The 12,985-nt window shown below is 44.2% G+C and overlaps 1 protein-coding gene across 7 annotated transcripts in view; it reads right to left on the bottom strand.

The window, feature by feature from the left end:
* TENM2 (teneurin transmembrane protein 2) overlaps window positions 1-12,985 on the bottom strand; it is a gene marked incomplete at its 5' end in the record, with an annotated part of 889,116 nt that overhangs the window by 114,926 nt on the left and 761,205 nt on the right. For 4 of the 7 annotated variants that reach the window (XM_084243831.1, XM_084243834.1, XM_084243835.1 and 1 more), the window contains 2 exons: window positions 5,967-6,179; window positions 7,844-8,044. In XM_084243831.1, coding sequence (XP_084099957.1) covers window positions 5,967-6,179; window positions 7,844-8,044 — 414 coding nt within the window. The remainder of the gene's footprint in view (window positions 1-5,966; window positions 6,180-7,843; window positions 8,045-12,985) is intronic. The other 3 variants (XM_084243832.1, XM_084243836.1, XM_084243833.1) reach the window with 2 other exon arrangements.

The raw sequence follows: 12,985 nt of genomic DNA, 5'->3' as shown, positions 1-12,985 counted from the left end.
TTGCAATATCTGCAGTTATTTACTCAATATTTTTCTTTAAATTTACTCAGGCCTAACATTGCTACCCACTGGCACCACATCCCTAAGCAGTAATACCAGTATCATCATAAGTTTGATGAGCTAGTTATAGTTTGCTCTCACACTTATATTTAAAAGCACTACAAAACCACTCTCTCTCTCTCTCTCTCTCTCTCTCTCTCTCTCTCTCTCTCTCTCTCTTCCTCCTCTTTATTTGTGTACACATTTGTACACCAAAAAAAAAAAGCATCTCATGTTTGAGGACGACACTCTCGACAGAGATTACATGGTCCAATCTCCTCATGTGCCACAAGAAGATACTGAGGCCAGGAATGCTGGTGACTTTCCCAAGGGCACCCAGAATGTTTGCATCAGAATGGAGCCAGGAACACAGTACTGCCCCCTCCTCCTCTACCAAGCCATTACTTCAGGACACCACAATGTATCCGAGAGAATACGCCCATCACAAATATCAAAGCATCACAAATATCAAGCCTAGTGCAAAGAGTGGGATCTGAACCTGAAGACTTGGAGAAGAGGCTGATTTTCTGTAAATGTTGAAGGGACAGGACACTCACTCCATACTATACACACACACACACACACCTCTATATATACATACACGTATGCATACATACACACATACATACACATGCATGTACATGAGACACTAGGGCAGTACACCCCAGATTTTCAATACCTCTTATTCTTACATGCTTTTCTTGCTTTTGATTCTCATCTCTCCTTCATGCTAATTCTCACCCATGTGTTTCTGTTCCAAGAGTTCAAACTGATTTTAGTTCTTTGCTCTTGTGAAGTCAGTAGCAATACTTCACATCAAGCTATTTACTTGTTGGCCCTGTGTCTGTGGGCTACTAGCTAGCACATCAGTGGTGTTCCTTTGAAACACTAGGAAAATACCAAGTCACTGCCCCTTCCCTTCAGCTCTTTCCAAGGGCAAGAATTACAAACTCACATAGGAAAAAATACAGAAAATAGTTCCCTTTACAAGTAGAGAATATTTGAGCCATAAGTTATCGCACCTGCCTTCCCACTGATGTGTCAAGATCTAGACCAGGAGAGGAAACACATCCAGTGATGAGAATCTTACTGCATGTTGGTCCCCGTTCTGGGTTTGGGTAGGAAACCCCAGGCAGCCTGCCTGACCCAGACGCCAAGGGAATTTCTGGGCACATGGTGATTCCTGATCATCAATGAGAAGATTCACATTTTTGGGCAAGCTGTGGGGAAATGAATCAGCTGTGGAATGTCTTTTGTGCTCAGCCTAAAGTTTGTCCATAATTTTACAGACTGAAAGACCACTGATTCAGGTTTTCACTCTCCTGAAGATGGAGCATCTAGAATAGGTTCCTAGAAGAGCCCTCGGAGGAATAGGTCAATGAACCAATCTGAAAATTAGCCACATCTACAGACCTGGCAGAAGGAAGCCTCCATGGCACTAATTGCCTCTCAACTAGATCTCACTGCAGAGTGAGGTTCCCATGACTTAGAAAGAGAACCGGAACGAGACGCAGAAGCAGCCGTACTCAGTCAAGGTTGGATCATCCCCTGCTCTATTCTTCCTAAGCCTTTCCCTGTAGTTCTGAAGCTCTCTCCCTCCTGGACTGTGACCCTGTCTACTTCTGATGACAATCACTTAATCAGCACATCAGACTGTCACATGGCTGGTTTCACCTTGGGTAAAGATTCATTTTCCTTATTAACATGGCCAGGACCTATTTCTTTCCCCAACCAATTAAAGAGGAAAAATAGAAGGGTCCCAGTGACAGAGCGTGAAAAGAAAACGGTCCTGACTTGTGGCACACACACAGGCCACTCAGCCCCCCTCCCAGTCCTGGGAATGGCGGCCTCGCTCTCTAATGTAGTTGGGGGGCAGGACCACATAGCCAAAATAAACAAATTGGAATAACATCACAGACATTGCTCACTAGCCAGATATCAAAGCATTCACTTAGGATCTACACCTGGCTTTGGTGGATTTATTCTGTGGGTGTGTTAGTTTGTATTGTTCAGAACAGATGTGTGGCCAGCCCACCTTTAGGAGATAATAGCAACAATTCTCTATTAGCATTTAGCTTCCTTCCTTGCATTCTCTGATGACACAGGCGTCAGCCTCTTGCTGTAATTTGTCCAGTTGTTCTGCCTGCTAGCAACACATACTAACAGCTACTCCATTTCTTTATAATGGAAGGGCTGCTTATCTGAGTTTACTAGCATTCATGGTGATTTATGACCTCTTCTAGGGTCTATGTATGCCCCGGTATATAGGCTCTACATGGCCTTTTGAAGGTAACTAGGGATGGTGGTGGTGTTGGCGGGTGAAAGGAACAACAACCCATTTTAGGACTGTGTTTAAGGGATAAAAAACTATTTTTATAGTGCCTTCTGATTTATTCATAAGCATAAACTGTAGCCTATCCAAATAATACCAATATATTCCAAAGATATACATGAATTGTCATCGACTTGGATTCAAAGTATATGTCTCCTCTGTGCAATTCTATAGATGTTAGCCACACTTTGTATTTAACTTCCTACAAAGAGAACCACTTCCTATAAATAAGAATCACTTCTTGGTAAGATCTGTCTACCGATAAATCAGCTATAAGCAGTTAGCAGTGAGATGCTATAACTTATATTTAAATCTTTAGCAAAAATAAGTACTACATTTTCAAATATAAAAAAAAGTTTGAAGAATTGCAGAAGTACATTTGATCAAACATAGAAAGATCTGGGTAAGTCTCCTTAATCGAGTTTATCCTCAGCCCTTTCTCCCCCGCCTGTCTACTTGCCCCTCCTTCATCAACAAATGGGATGCACAAGTGCAGACGCAAAATGTTCCGTTGACTCTCTGCAATCATCCTAAGAAAATTGCCTCACGATGACATTTAGAAAATCGGCTGCTGATGACCCAAGGCCCCTAACCCTAACCACTCTGTCTTACCCCAAATCTCCCAACGCATCGTCTATTAGACTGGCACCACTTCATTCTTACTTGTTTTCTATTTTCAAAATAGGACATTGGAGGCTCTGCTTAGGAAGGACCAGAGTCTCTTTTCTTTCTGTCATTGTCCCTGAGGAGGAGGACTGGCTCTGGTCTTGTAAATTGTGGCATTTACTTAAAATGAATTGACAGGAGTGTCTGCTCAAAATAAAAGACTAAAACTCCACGAAACAGCTCTGGGGCCAGAGGTTGAAAAGCAAAAGAAGCAATTATGCGCATACGAATGCCTTTAGATTTTGAATAGCAAATCTCACCAGCTAAGGTATGCTTAGGTTTCTTGGAGCAAAACCCAGTCAACATAACTGAGAAGACAGCATCGAAGCCACTAACAGAACCACAGTGCACGAATGTCTCACAAGACAAGACATTGGTGAATAAAGATCTTTATAACTTACAGAGCGAGAACTCTTAAAGTCACGAGAGATCACAGTTCTGAAACAGAGACTTTCTGGCAACATCACTCTTCATTTGGGGAGCTGTACTTGGCATATAAATTTGTACTTTCTATGTCTCTCAAGAACACACTTGGTGAAACTTGAACCAGACATTTCAAGTAGCAGAAACACCTATTTCCAATTCATCTCACCCAAAGGGCTCACTGGATTGCAACACCTCCTCTGTTCTCCTGCTGGCCACATCCGCTCTATTTTCTACTGAGACAACAGTTGCATCTTCCCGTCTCATTTTCAAAGGCTCGAGAGACACTTCACTGCAGCCAGTGTCTTCAATCCATTCCACTCCTGGAATGGAATCTCCATGTCTGAACTGTCTCTCCCTTTCTCTTGGCTCCTGATATGCTATGCTCCAAGGCATAACTGGGTCTTTTTTATTTTTAATGATAGGAATGCAGACCTGCCTCTCTTCCTCCTCTTTCTCCCCTCTATCAAGACTTGTGCAATTCTCTAATTTGAATGTCAGCCCATTTCTTTCTGTAAAGGGCCAGATAACCACTGTCTTCATAAGCCATCAAGTATCTGTCCAGTCCCTGAAAGCCCAGAGGCAGCGTGGAAGCAGCCAAGTCCCCCATACATAGGTGTGGTGTCCCCCCACTTACACTTTGTTTCCTGGACACTGACATTTGAATTTCATATCATTGCCATGTGTCAGGAGATATATTTATTTTGATCATTTCCATTCTTGAGCAATGCAACAACTATCCTTAGCATCTAAGCCACAGAAAAGCAGGCAGCAGGCCTTAGTTATCCCACCCTCTGCTCCAGTCCATCTGGGTTGCCCTCCTGTGAGCTATTCCCAGAGCAAAGATGGGCTGGAGGTAGGAGAGGGTGAGGTGGCTTCAATGTGAGGCGCTAAACCCTCGGTAGATGTGGGAAGTGTAGAACACAGGGAAGAGAGCCTGGCTTGTACGAAGGCAGCGAATGCAGGTTTTCTAAAGGTGGTGAGTTGGCAAAAACCCTCTTATGGAGGGGGTAGACCGAAAGCAATGGAGATATGGGGGTGGGGGATGTCTACATTTAAATAATACCAAGCATGCAAAAGTACACCAAGGGGGGCACCCCTGAAGACTGTAAGCTATTGGGAAGCCCTTTAAGCTGTCCTGGTAGTGGGCTGCACACATCCCTCCCTTGAGTCTTCTGAATTATCCCCCAGACTCTGCAGGGAAATGAAAATGAAAGTGGCTGCAGGGGGAGCAGGATCTGGAGCATCATTGAGAGATTGCAAAAACAGTTCACTGCCAACAGACTGTCCCGGCAGGGTCCCAGTGCTGCGTCATAGCCTGGATTGGCGTGCTGCCCCTCAGGTGCCCAATTCATGAAAGTGGGGGACTCTAATGCAGAGTCTGCTTTATTGCCAAACACCCAAATGAACAGCATGGGAAACTGAGACTGCTCTCACGAGTTAGTCCTGGATTAGGTCCTGAGCCCTCTCCCTCCTGGTGGCCTCTCTGCACCTGGGCTTTTGGGTGGGGTGGGGCTAAATGGCAGGACCCCAAACTTGATGGCTAGAATCACAGGGAACTTTGTGGGGGCAAGTCAGCAAATTGTTTGGAAACTTCTCTGTTTCCTTGCAAGCAAGTGGATTAGCTAGCCTGGCATGAAATCAATGCCAGAGTGGACTTAATTAAACAACAAAAGCAAAAACTGGAGGTAAAATGATGCTCTAGTTGACAACTTGGTAATCCCAGCTGTCTGAGATGTGGAAAACCATCTCCTCAATTAAAGGGCTAACTGGAGGCACTTGATCCAGTACTGCCCAGCCCCAAACCATAATAATGACAAAAAGCAAACAAAACCAAGACTGAAGGGACTTGAGGACTGTCTCTTCTCAACAAAGAGAATGACCTTTTAAAAAAGGTCATTGGTCAAGAAGCTTGTAGAGAGAGGTGGTTGAGCAAGAAGGGAATGGACCAGAGAGGGAGACCTTTATTGGTGGTGGTGGAGTGGGGAAGGTCAGGAGCCCAGGGACCGAACAAGTTTTGTCTTGGGAGAGTAAGTGGATGCTCAAGCCCACTGTGGGCCATACCTGGCGACACAGGGACCTCAGGAGTCCTGCCTGCATCTACCTGCTCTAAGGTAAGTGAGACCAATTGCTGCCAGCAAAGAGAAATTCAGTGATTCAGCCAGCCAGAAGTGGACTCAAACAGGGGAGACCACAGTCCTTTTGGAGTGCTTGAAACCTCCAGGCTCTGACAATTTCCCATGCACGTGCATTTCTCCCCATCCAAGTCTGCGATTCAGATGGATTTTCTCATCCAGTCTGGTCCCTTTCCTCCCAATCTGGAACCCTGGCAAAAAGAGAAAGCCTTTTCCAATCGGGGACCTTGCTTTTCCTTCCCCCACCCCTGGGGAGATTTGGAGAGGCAGCAGGAATGTTGGAGAGCACTCGTGTCCCTGAAGGAACAGCCGGTTGCAATGCACGACCATCACTATAGATCTACGATTTATGAAAATAAAGCAATATGTGCCTGTTTCGGTGCCTGCCGTTTGCCTACCAATGGTGCAGTGTTCACCATTCCAGCCCTCTCGGCATTCACATTTGCCATCTTTACAGGTCCCGTGCTCAATGCAGCGGGGGTGGCACACGCGCTGGTCACAAGCGGCGCCTGTCCAGCCCTCTTCACAGCGGCAGGCTCCCCCGATGCAGACGCCGTGAGTGCCACAGTCTACTGAGCACACTTCTGGAAGAAAAACAATGATTACAGCTCAACAGCATAGCCGGCGAAACCCTCCACTGGAGGCCAGACTTCGCACGTGGCCAGGGTGCCTGGACCGGGCCCCACGGCCCCGCAGCTATGTCATCTGGGGAGTCACTCATTGCTATGCATTTTGTAGAGCAGTGGTTCTCAGAGTGTGTCCTCAAGTGGGACGGCAGCCTCATTGGCACCCAGGAACTTGTTAGAAAAACAAATTCTTGGGACTCAGTTGCACCTCCTGTATCAGAAACTCCAGGGTGGGGCTCAGAAATTTGTTCGAATAAGTCCTCCAGGAGGGTTGCATGCTCACCAGAGCTGAGAATGGCCATTCTAGAGCTTGCGACCATCCCAGTGGGAGGTGAGACAGTGGCCATCCTGTCTGGCTTTTTCAGGTGGCTACCTGAAAAGATCTGTGGATCTTGGCTCCCTAGCCAACTGGAATTTTCCCCTCCCCTTTGCTACCCTCCACAGACCAAAGGCCAGTGGGATCCCAGTAGCTTTGTCCCCTTGATGACTACAGACCCCCCCCATCATCCAGATCAGCCCCTTGGTGGCTGGCGATGACTGCTATAATCACGCTGCATTTACACAGCCTCTTTCTCAAAGGAGCTCAAAGTCTTTTGTGGTTAGGAGGAGACAGACAGACAGATAAACACTCTCTGGCGTTCAGACCTCTCACCCGAGGACAAGCACGTGCAGGACATTCATCCTTACTCCAGACTACAGGGGCGGCGCGGCTCGTCACGCCAGGGGGTCCGTGACGCCGAGTCACACAGCAAGTGGGTGGCACAGTTGGGCCAGGGATCTAGGGCACCCCGTTCCCCTCCCTCCTCTCAGCCGGGCCTGGACCACCAGCATTAGGATTGAAGCCAGAGTCGAGTGGGCTGAGAAGACATCCCAAAATAGCCCATTTTAACTGACTCTTCTTTTTTTTTCTCTTTGGAATGAAATATTCATTTCTTCTCCATTGTAGGCAAAGCCTCACATCTATTCCCTTCCTGATTGCCATGGCAATCTGACAGCTGTCTCACTACCCAGAGGAAGGGGGCGGAATGATGATCGCTTGCTTGGATAGGCACTTGTCAGTGTGAACGGAACCATTTTCGGGAAGGTTGAGACCAGCTTGAACTGTTGAACTGTTCCATTTTAAGGTCACTTAGGAGGTAAGACACATACTCTTAATTTTAGGAAAATAAAGTGTACAGCGCAACTTCATTATTCTCCTGTCACTGGAGTATTGCAGAGCTTTATAACGTGTTCACACAGCACCCCGAGGGAGCCTCTTTTCTGTTTTATAGGACATTCCATTCAGTTTGTCTGGGACTGAATTGTTCTGTTTTGTTTTCTGGTACCTTTAGGGAGTGTACACAAGAAAACCTGTAATGCAAATGGAAGCATCCCTCCCGGGCCCTTCATCCATTTGTGGTGATGGAACAACGAGACACAAGAACCTATGTGGGGTTTTGCTTGTTTGTTTCTCAAGATCACAGGCTTCACCACTGAGAAGAGAATCAGAAAGGCGCAATGCAACTCACTGAAGTCCCTGGAACCCCAGCTGAGTGTGAAACGTAGATTCCCATCATTTGACCGACAGGGGGAACACAGCGCACGAGAGTTGGAGAAATCGGGGAGAAAACCTCTTGGCTTACCGACGGAGCAGTCGGGACCCATCCAGTTGGGATCGCAGCTGCAGAGGCCCGTGTCGGGGAGATAAGTGCCGTGCCCGCTGCACTGGTCTGGGCACTGGACCCTGGCCAGCTCACAGTTCAGACCGCCCCAGCCAGGGCTGCAGAGGCATTCTCCATTGACACAGACCCCATGGCTGGAGCAGGTCGGATCCAAGCAATCAACTGAAAAAGGCAAAGAGGAAACATCAATTACTCGTGGGGGAATGGGCCATGAGACACCAGTTTGCCAATTCCTACCCACAAGCAAGTACGTGGAGCATTTCACTAGTACGTATGTGGTCCCTGGAAGAACGCCATCCAGAGACTTTTTCTTGGCCAAAACATCTGGTCACAAAACTTGAAACTGTAAGAGGAAAGAAGTCACCTCTCAAACAGAATTTGGAGGAATAAGACATAGAGGTGTGTCTGAACCTTGTACTTACAAACTTTAGTACCTGAACCACATGGGAGCCTTTGAATACTGGTGATGTCTCTACATGTGTTGCCAAACCCAATTATCCCTCTCTATTGGGCAGAAAAGTAGAGTTTCATTCCGACTTCACTAATATTTGACATCAGAAGGTAATAAAAGATTAAAAAGAAAACCAATGAAACTCATAAATGAGTCACTTTCCTAATTAAGTTTCACTTAGGCTGAGTCTAAAATTAGTTTTCATTCTCTGAGCACACATCTATTGAAGGAGTTTATAAATGTGCAGGAGAGAAGAACTAAGTTGCATGTGGAAAGGATCCACAGGGGCTAACTTTCCTCCTCAGGACCATGCTTGGGCTGGAAGGGTGAGTCTCTGGCTATGGTGCCGCCTTCCCCTGCACCATCAGTCGGATGAGCTAATGGTCACATTCCAGTCATTGTTGTTCCTGCCACTTTCATGGTCTGTTTGGCCACCTTTATAATCAGAGGGGGTATCCATCCAGTAGGTAACTTGATGGTTACTTTTTTTTTTTTTTTTGTGTTGCAATTATTTTATTTTATTTTTTTTAATTTTATTGTTATATTCCCCATACAATTGCAGCCCCCCCATTCTGACCCCAATCCCTCCCCTCCCGCCCCCGCCCCCCTAAAAGTGTCTCTGGTTCATAGTTTTTTGTTGATTTTGATTTTCACTTTCTTATAGTTATTCATTTTCCTGGTCCCTTATTTAAGTTTTCTAGATTCCTGCTATGAGTGAGACCATCCGGTATTTTTCTTTTTCTTTTTGGCTTATTTCGCTGAGCATGATCCCTTCCAGCGCCATCCATGTTGCTGCAAATTGCATGTGTTTATCTTTTTTGAATGCTGAGTAATATTCCATGGTATATATGTACCATAACTTGATGGTTACTTTGGAATGAGCTCACAATGAGGAGTAAGTTGCAAAGACCAGTTCTTGAGGACAGGACTTTTTGTTTTTTAATGTTCAAACTGTTAATAAAATAAACTGTATTCCAAAGTAGTCACATCATTTTATATTCCTACCCGCAAGGAGGGAGGGTTCAAATTCTGTATATCCTGATAGGGATTTCTCACTGCCTGCCTTTTTAATATAGCTATTTTAGTGGGTGGAAATGGCAGGTCACTATGCCTAGAATTTGAATTTCCAATTAGGCATTGTTGTATGTATATACTAGCCACTAGCCATTTATATGTTTTCTTTGCTGAAATATAGATTCAAATCTTCTGCCAAAATCATAACTGGATTGTGTGAGGACAGAACTTCCTGCATGAAAATGTGACCCCAAACTTGAACATGTTTTCAGCCTAAGGGTTTGATGAGTAGTGCCTTTTATAGGAAGCCTGGATTTCTTAGGTATTCCTAGGAACAATGCACTGCTGCTCGGAGGAGGACACTGCTCACTGTGGGATTTGAATGGTGACAAGTGGTTTTGCAGAGGGCTCAAATGTGGCTTTGTGGATCAGAGAAACAGGGAAGTGTCATCACCTTATTTGACTAAGACATACATTTCTCTCATTTTAACAGCTTAGAAATCAGTCTTGTTGGCCTAGGGAAGAAAGAAAACACTTGTATCTGCCAGCATCTGGGGGCACAACCAACTTGGGGTCACTCAGATTTCTTTGAGAGATTTTCTAGGCTCCACTAAGAGTGCAATTCAGTCCCTTGCGTGTATCCATCTTGCACTTCAAATTCTCAGAGAAGGTTCGATTTCTCTCTGCCCAATGTCATGATGGAAACACACAGGAGTTTTGGCCTCTAAATAGTTCACCCCAGCAGTTAAGTAATAATCTCTTGGGGTTCCAGTTTTTGTAGTGCAGTACATTTTTATTCCTTCTTTTGGTAATACAAAATAATGGTGTGTTTTAAAATTGATGACACATTGGCTCCTAATAGGAATTATTTAGACTATTCATGCCACAGACATCTTTCATTCTTAGGGACATCAGACTGGAGGAATTTAGATTTATTGGAAAGAACAATATTCCATGAGTTTCCCAAAGAGAATCCCTCCCTTAAGGCAAGGATAAGACTTTTCAAGGTTAAGTGCTGTTTCTTGGGATTCCACTTGGATCTTTTCAGGAAGATATTATTTATAAAAGTAAGTTCAAAATTACTTGAGTTTTCGGGACACAGCTGCCATTGATCTTTTCCTTTTAAATCAGAAAAGTGAATTATTGGAATTTGTTGCTAGTTGGAGATGTTTATGATGACGCCATGTACTTTGGTTATAATTACTGTTGAGTTCTTTTTCTTGGTACTATAATTTTCCTGATGATGTGAACCCTTTCTGCTGCCTTCAGACTTGCTCCATTCAAGATGGTGGAGCACATCTGGGTGGAGATGAACTGAAAGATTCAAATATACAGAAGGCATTTATGAAGAGGCTGTGCGATGCCTCTGGTGTCTCCTGCCTAGCACAGTTAAGGGAATACAGTGGGTGTTCTATGCATAGTCGCTGCAAGAATGAATGACAGACTTTGCTGTAAGCGTTTGTCGTTAATGAGACAAATTTCTAGTGTGAAGGACTGACAAGAAAAAGAAATGGTGCTAACAACTTCTTGCTTTTGGGAAGAATGCTGTGTGATATGGGATCTGCAAAATGTGAACTAATTCATTCAGAAGCAATCGTGCCCACATTCTTCTAATAAAAGAAAATCCCCAAGTTCTAGTTTTTTATTCTGTCCCCATTTCTAGTATAGCCAAATCAAGATGTACACAAATGTATTTCATGTGCTATGTGCCTCAAAAATTACTCTTCATCTATAATTAGCCATTTAAAGTGGTTGGTGAGGTGCCAACAGCTAGGAGCTTTCAAAAAATTAAAAAACGATATAATCTTTTTCGTAAATGGATAAAATAAAAATATGCCCAAAAGACCCAGAAAATGGCATTCTTCTTCTAGATAAATCAGCTTTCTCTTTTCTATTTGAATTATAGTATGAAGGAAGAAGAAAAATCCACTGAGATTTATTCGCCCAGCAGTAGAATGTCATCTAAAGAACCATTTATTTGTATCTAGAAATATGAGGTAACCCTTTCTCTGGTCAGTGATACCAGTAAACACGCTCTTTGTGCTATGTAATTACTGCAGCTCATGGGATAACTAACTTCAGACTTGAAGAGGAACAGCTTCACTGAGTTTTAAATATGGTTCCAATTTCATGAGATGGTCTTGGGGCCACATCCTTAGTCTTTAGCAGGGAAGAGGGACTATGGCATTTTATGAAGATTTATAAATAGAAACAGTGTTATATTTAAAAGAGGAACAGTGGCCTTTACGAGCCAAGTACCGTATGCCTTATACTACCAGCCGCCTGGTAGCTGAGATCATTAGAGCTCATTTAGTCTTGGACCCTCTGTAGGTTTGACAAAAAAGGGTTGTGAATGCAATTTCTATCCCTAAGGATAAAAAAGGAGGTCAAGGAGTTTCACAAACAATATGTACTATAAACCCCTCAAGAACCATGAATTACATTTATGAAGTTAAATGTCATTGAAAAATGACTCAACCATGAAACTGACATGAAAACATGGCTGACTTAAACTAATATGTCAATTCCTCTCTCATCGCCTTCCCACTCCCCTAGACCTCATTGAATGAAACCTCATGAATACGTCCTTTTATTTTCTTGTGCAGATGTGTTAATAGTACAACAATGTTTATGCAGCAAAAATGGAAGATGGCAACTATTGATTTCGTTGCCATGGCCATTTCAGGTAAATTGTTTGAACGGTATGACTATGATGAATATCAGAAATAAAAAAGCTAAATGGAAGAAAAAGTGCTGACCCCGACTTTCTGATTCCATTTCCTATTTTGAAAACAGCATATGAATCACCTCGGTTCATTCTTTTCGGGTAGCAGAAATCAATAGAGGAGATTTCATGCTTTCTTAATGAATCACGTGTCTTCCGAGTTTTGTGGGATGGTTAATTCATTTGGAACATGTAAATAAGACTGGTTGGGAGAGTAAGGAAGTTGAGGACTCGTTTGACAATCCCTTCCAACAGAGGGAGCTGTTATTACTGGAGGAAATTCTAAGACGGGCGGTGTCACACTAAATGATGTATGCAAAAGGTCACTCCAACCTTCTTGTCATCATATTGGCCTCTCCCATGTTTGCAGTGAATGCAGCTTTTCTCCTGCAGTCCATTTATCTTTAAGAACTTTAACCTTTCAAGCAGGGTTATTAAATCAGTCCTTGCTCCATCCAAACTCCCAATTTGGTTTTATGTTGCAGACAGAGGGAGGCTACCTTTTATAACAGAGGAAAACAGAGAGAGAGAGTGGAACAAGTGAAGATCTGGGGGTCAGACTTCTGGGACTCATTAGGGGTATCACCACTGATGCACTCACTGGGCAGTCTTAGAAGAATAACAGCATGGAAGCTGACTCTTTGCAGCCACAGTTCTAAAAACTATGGAATAGGAGCGTTCATGAAGGGAGCATCTGTGCGTACTTTCTAAGAATGAACCACCTGCTCATTACTTTGTGGTGAGGACTGTCATGAGCCACATGTTAACAGGACAGGAGAACAGAGCCATTTGAATCTGAGAACCTCACAGCACCGGGGTTTCCTCCTTAGCAGCTTGGCAGTGGGGCGAGAACATGGGTGCATGGCACCCAATAGCATCTTTCCTAGGGGGCTACCCTGAGTGGTCATCTCAA

The sequence above is a fragment of the Talpa europaea genome (assembly GCF_964194135.1).
Source record: "Talpa europaea genome assembly, chromosome: 9".
Taxonomy (NCBI): domain Eukaryota; kingdom Metazoa; phylum Chordata; class Mammalia; order Eulipotyphla; family Talpidae; genus Talpa; species Talpa europaea.
Note: the sequence above shows the minus strand (reverse complement) of the source record. Positions and strands in the feature narration are given on the sequence as shown.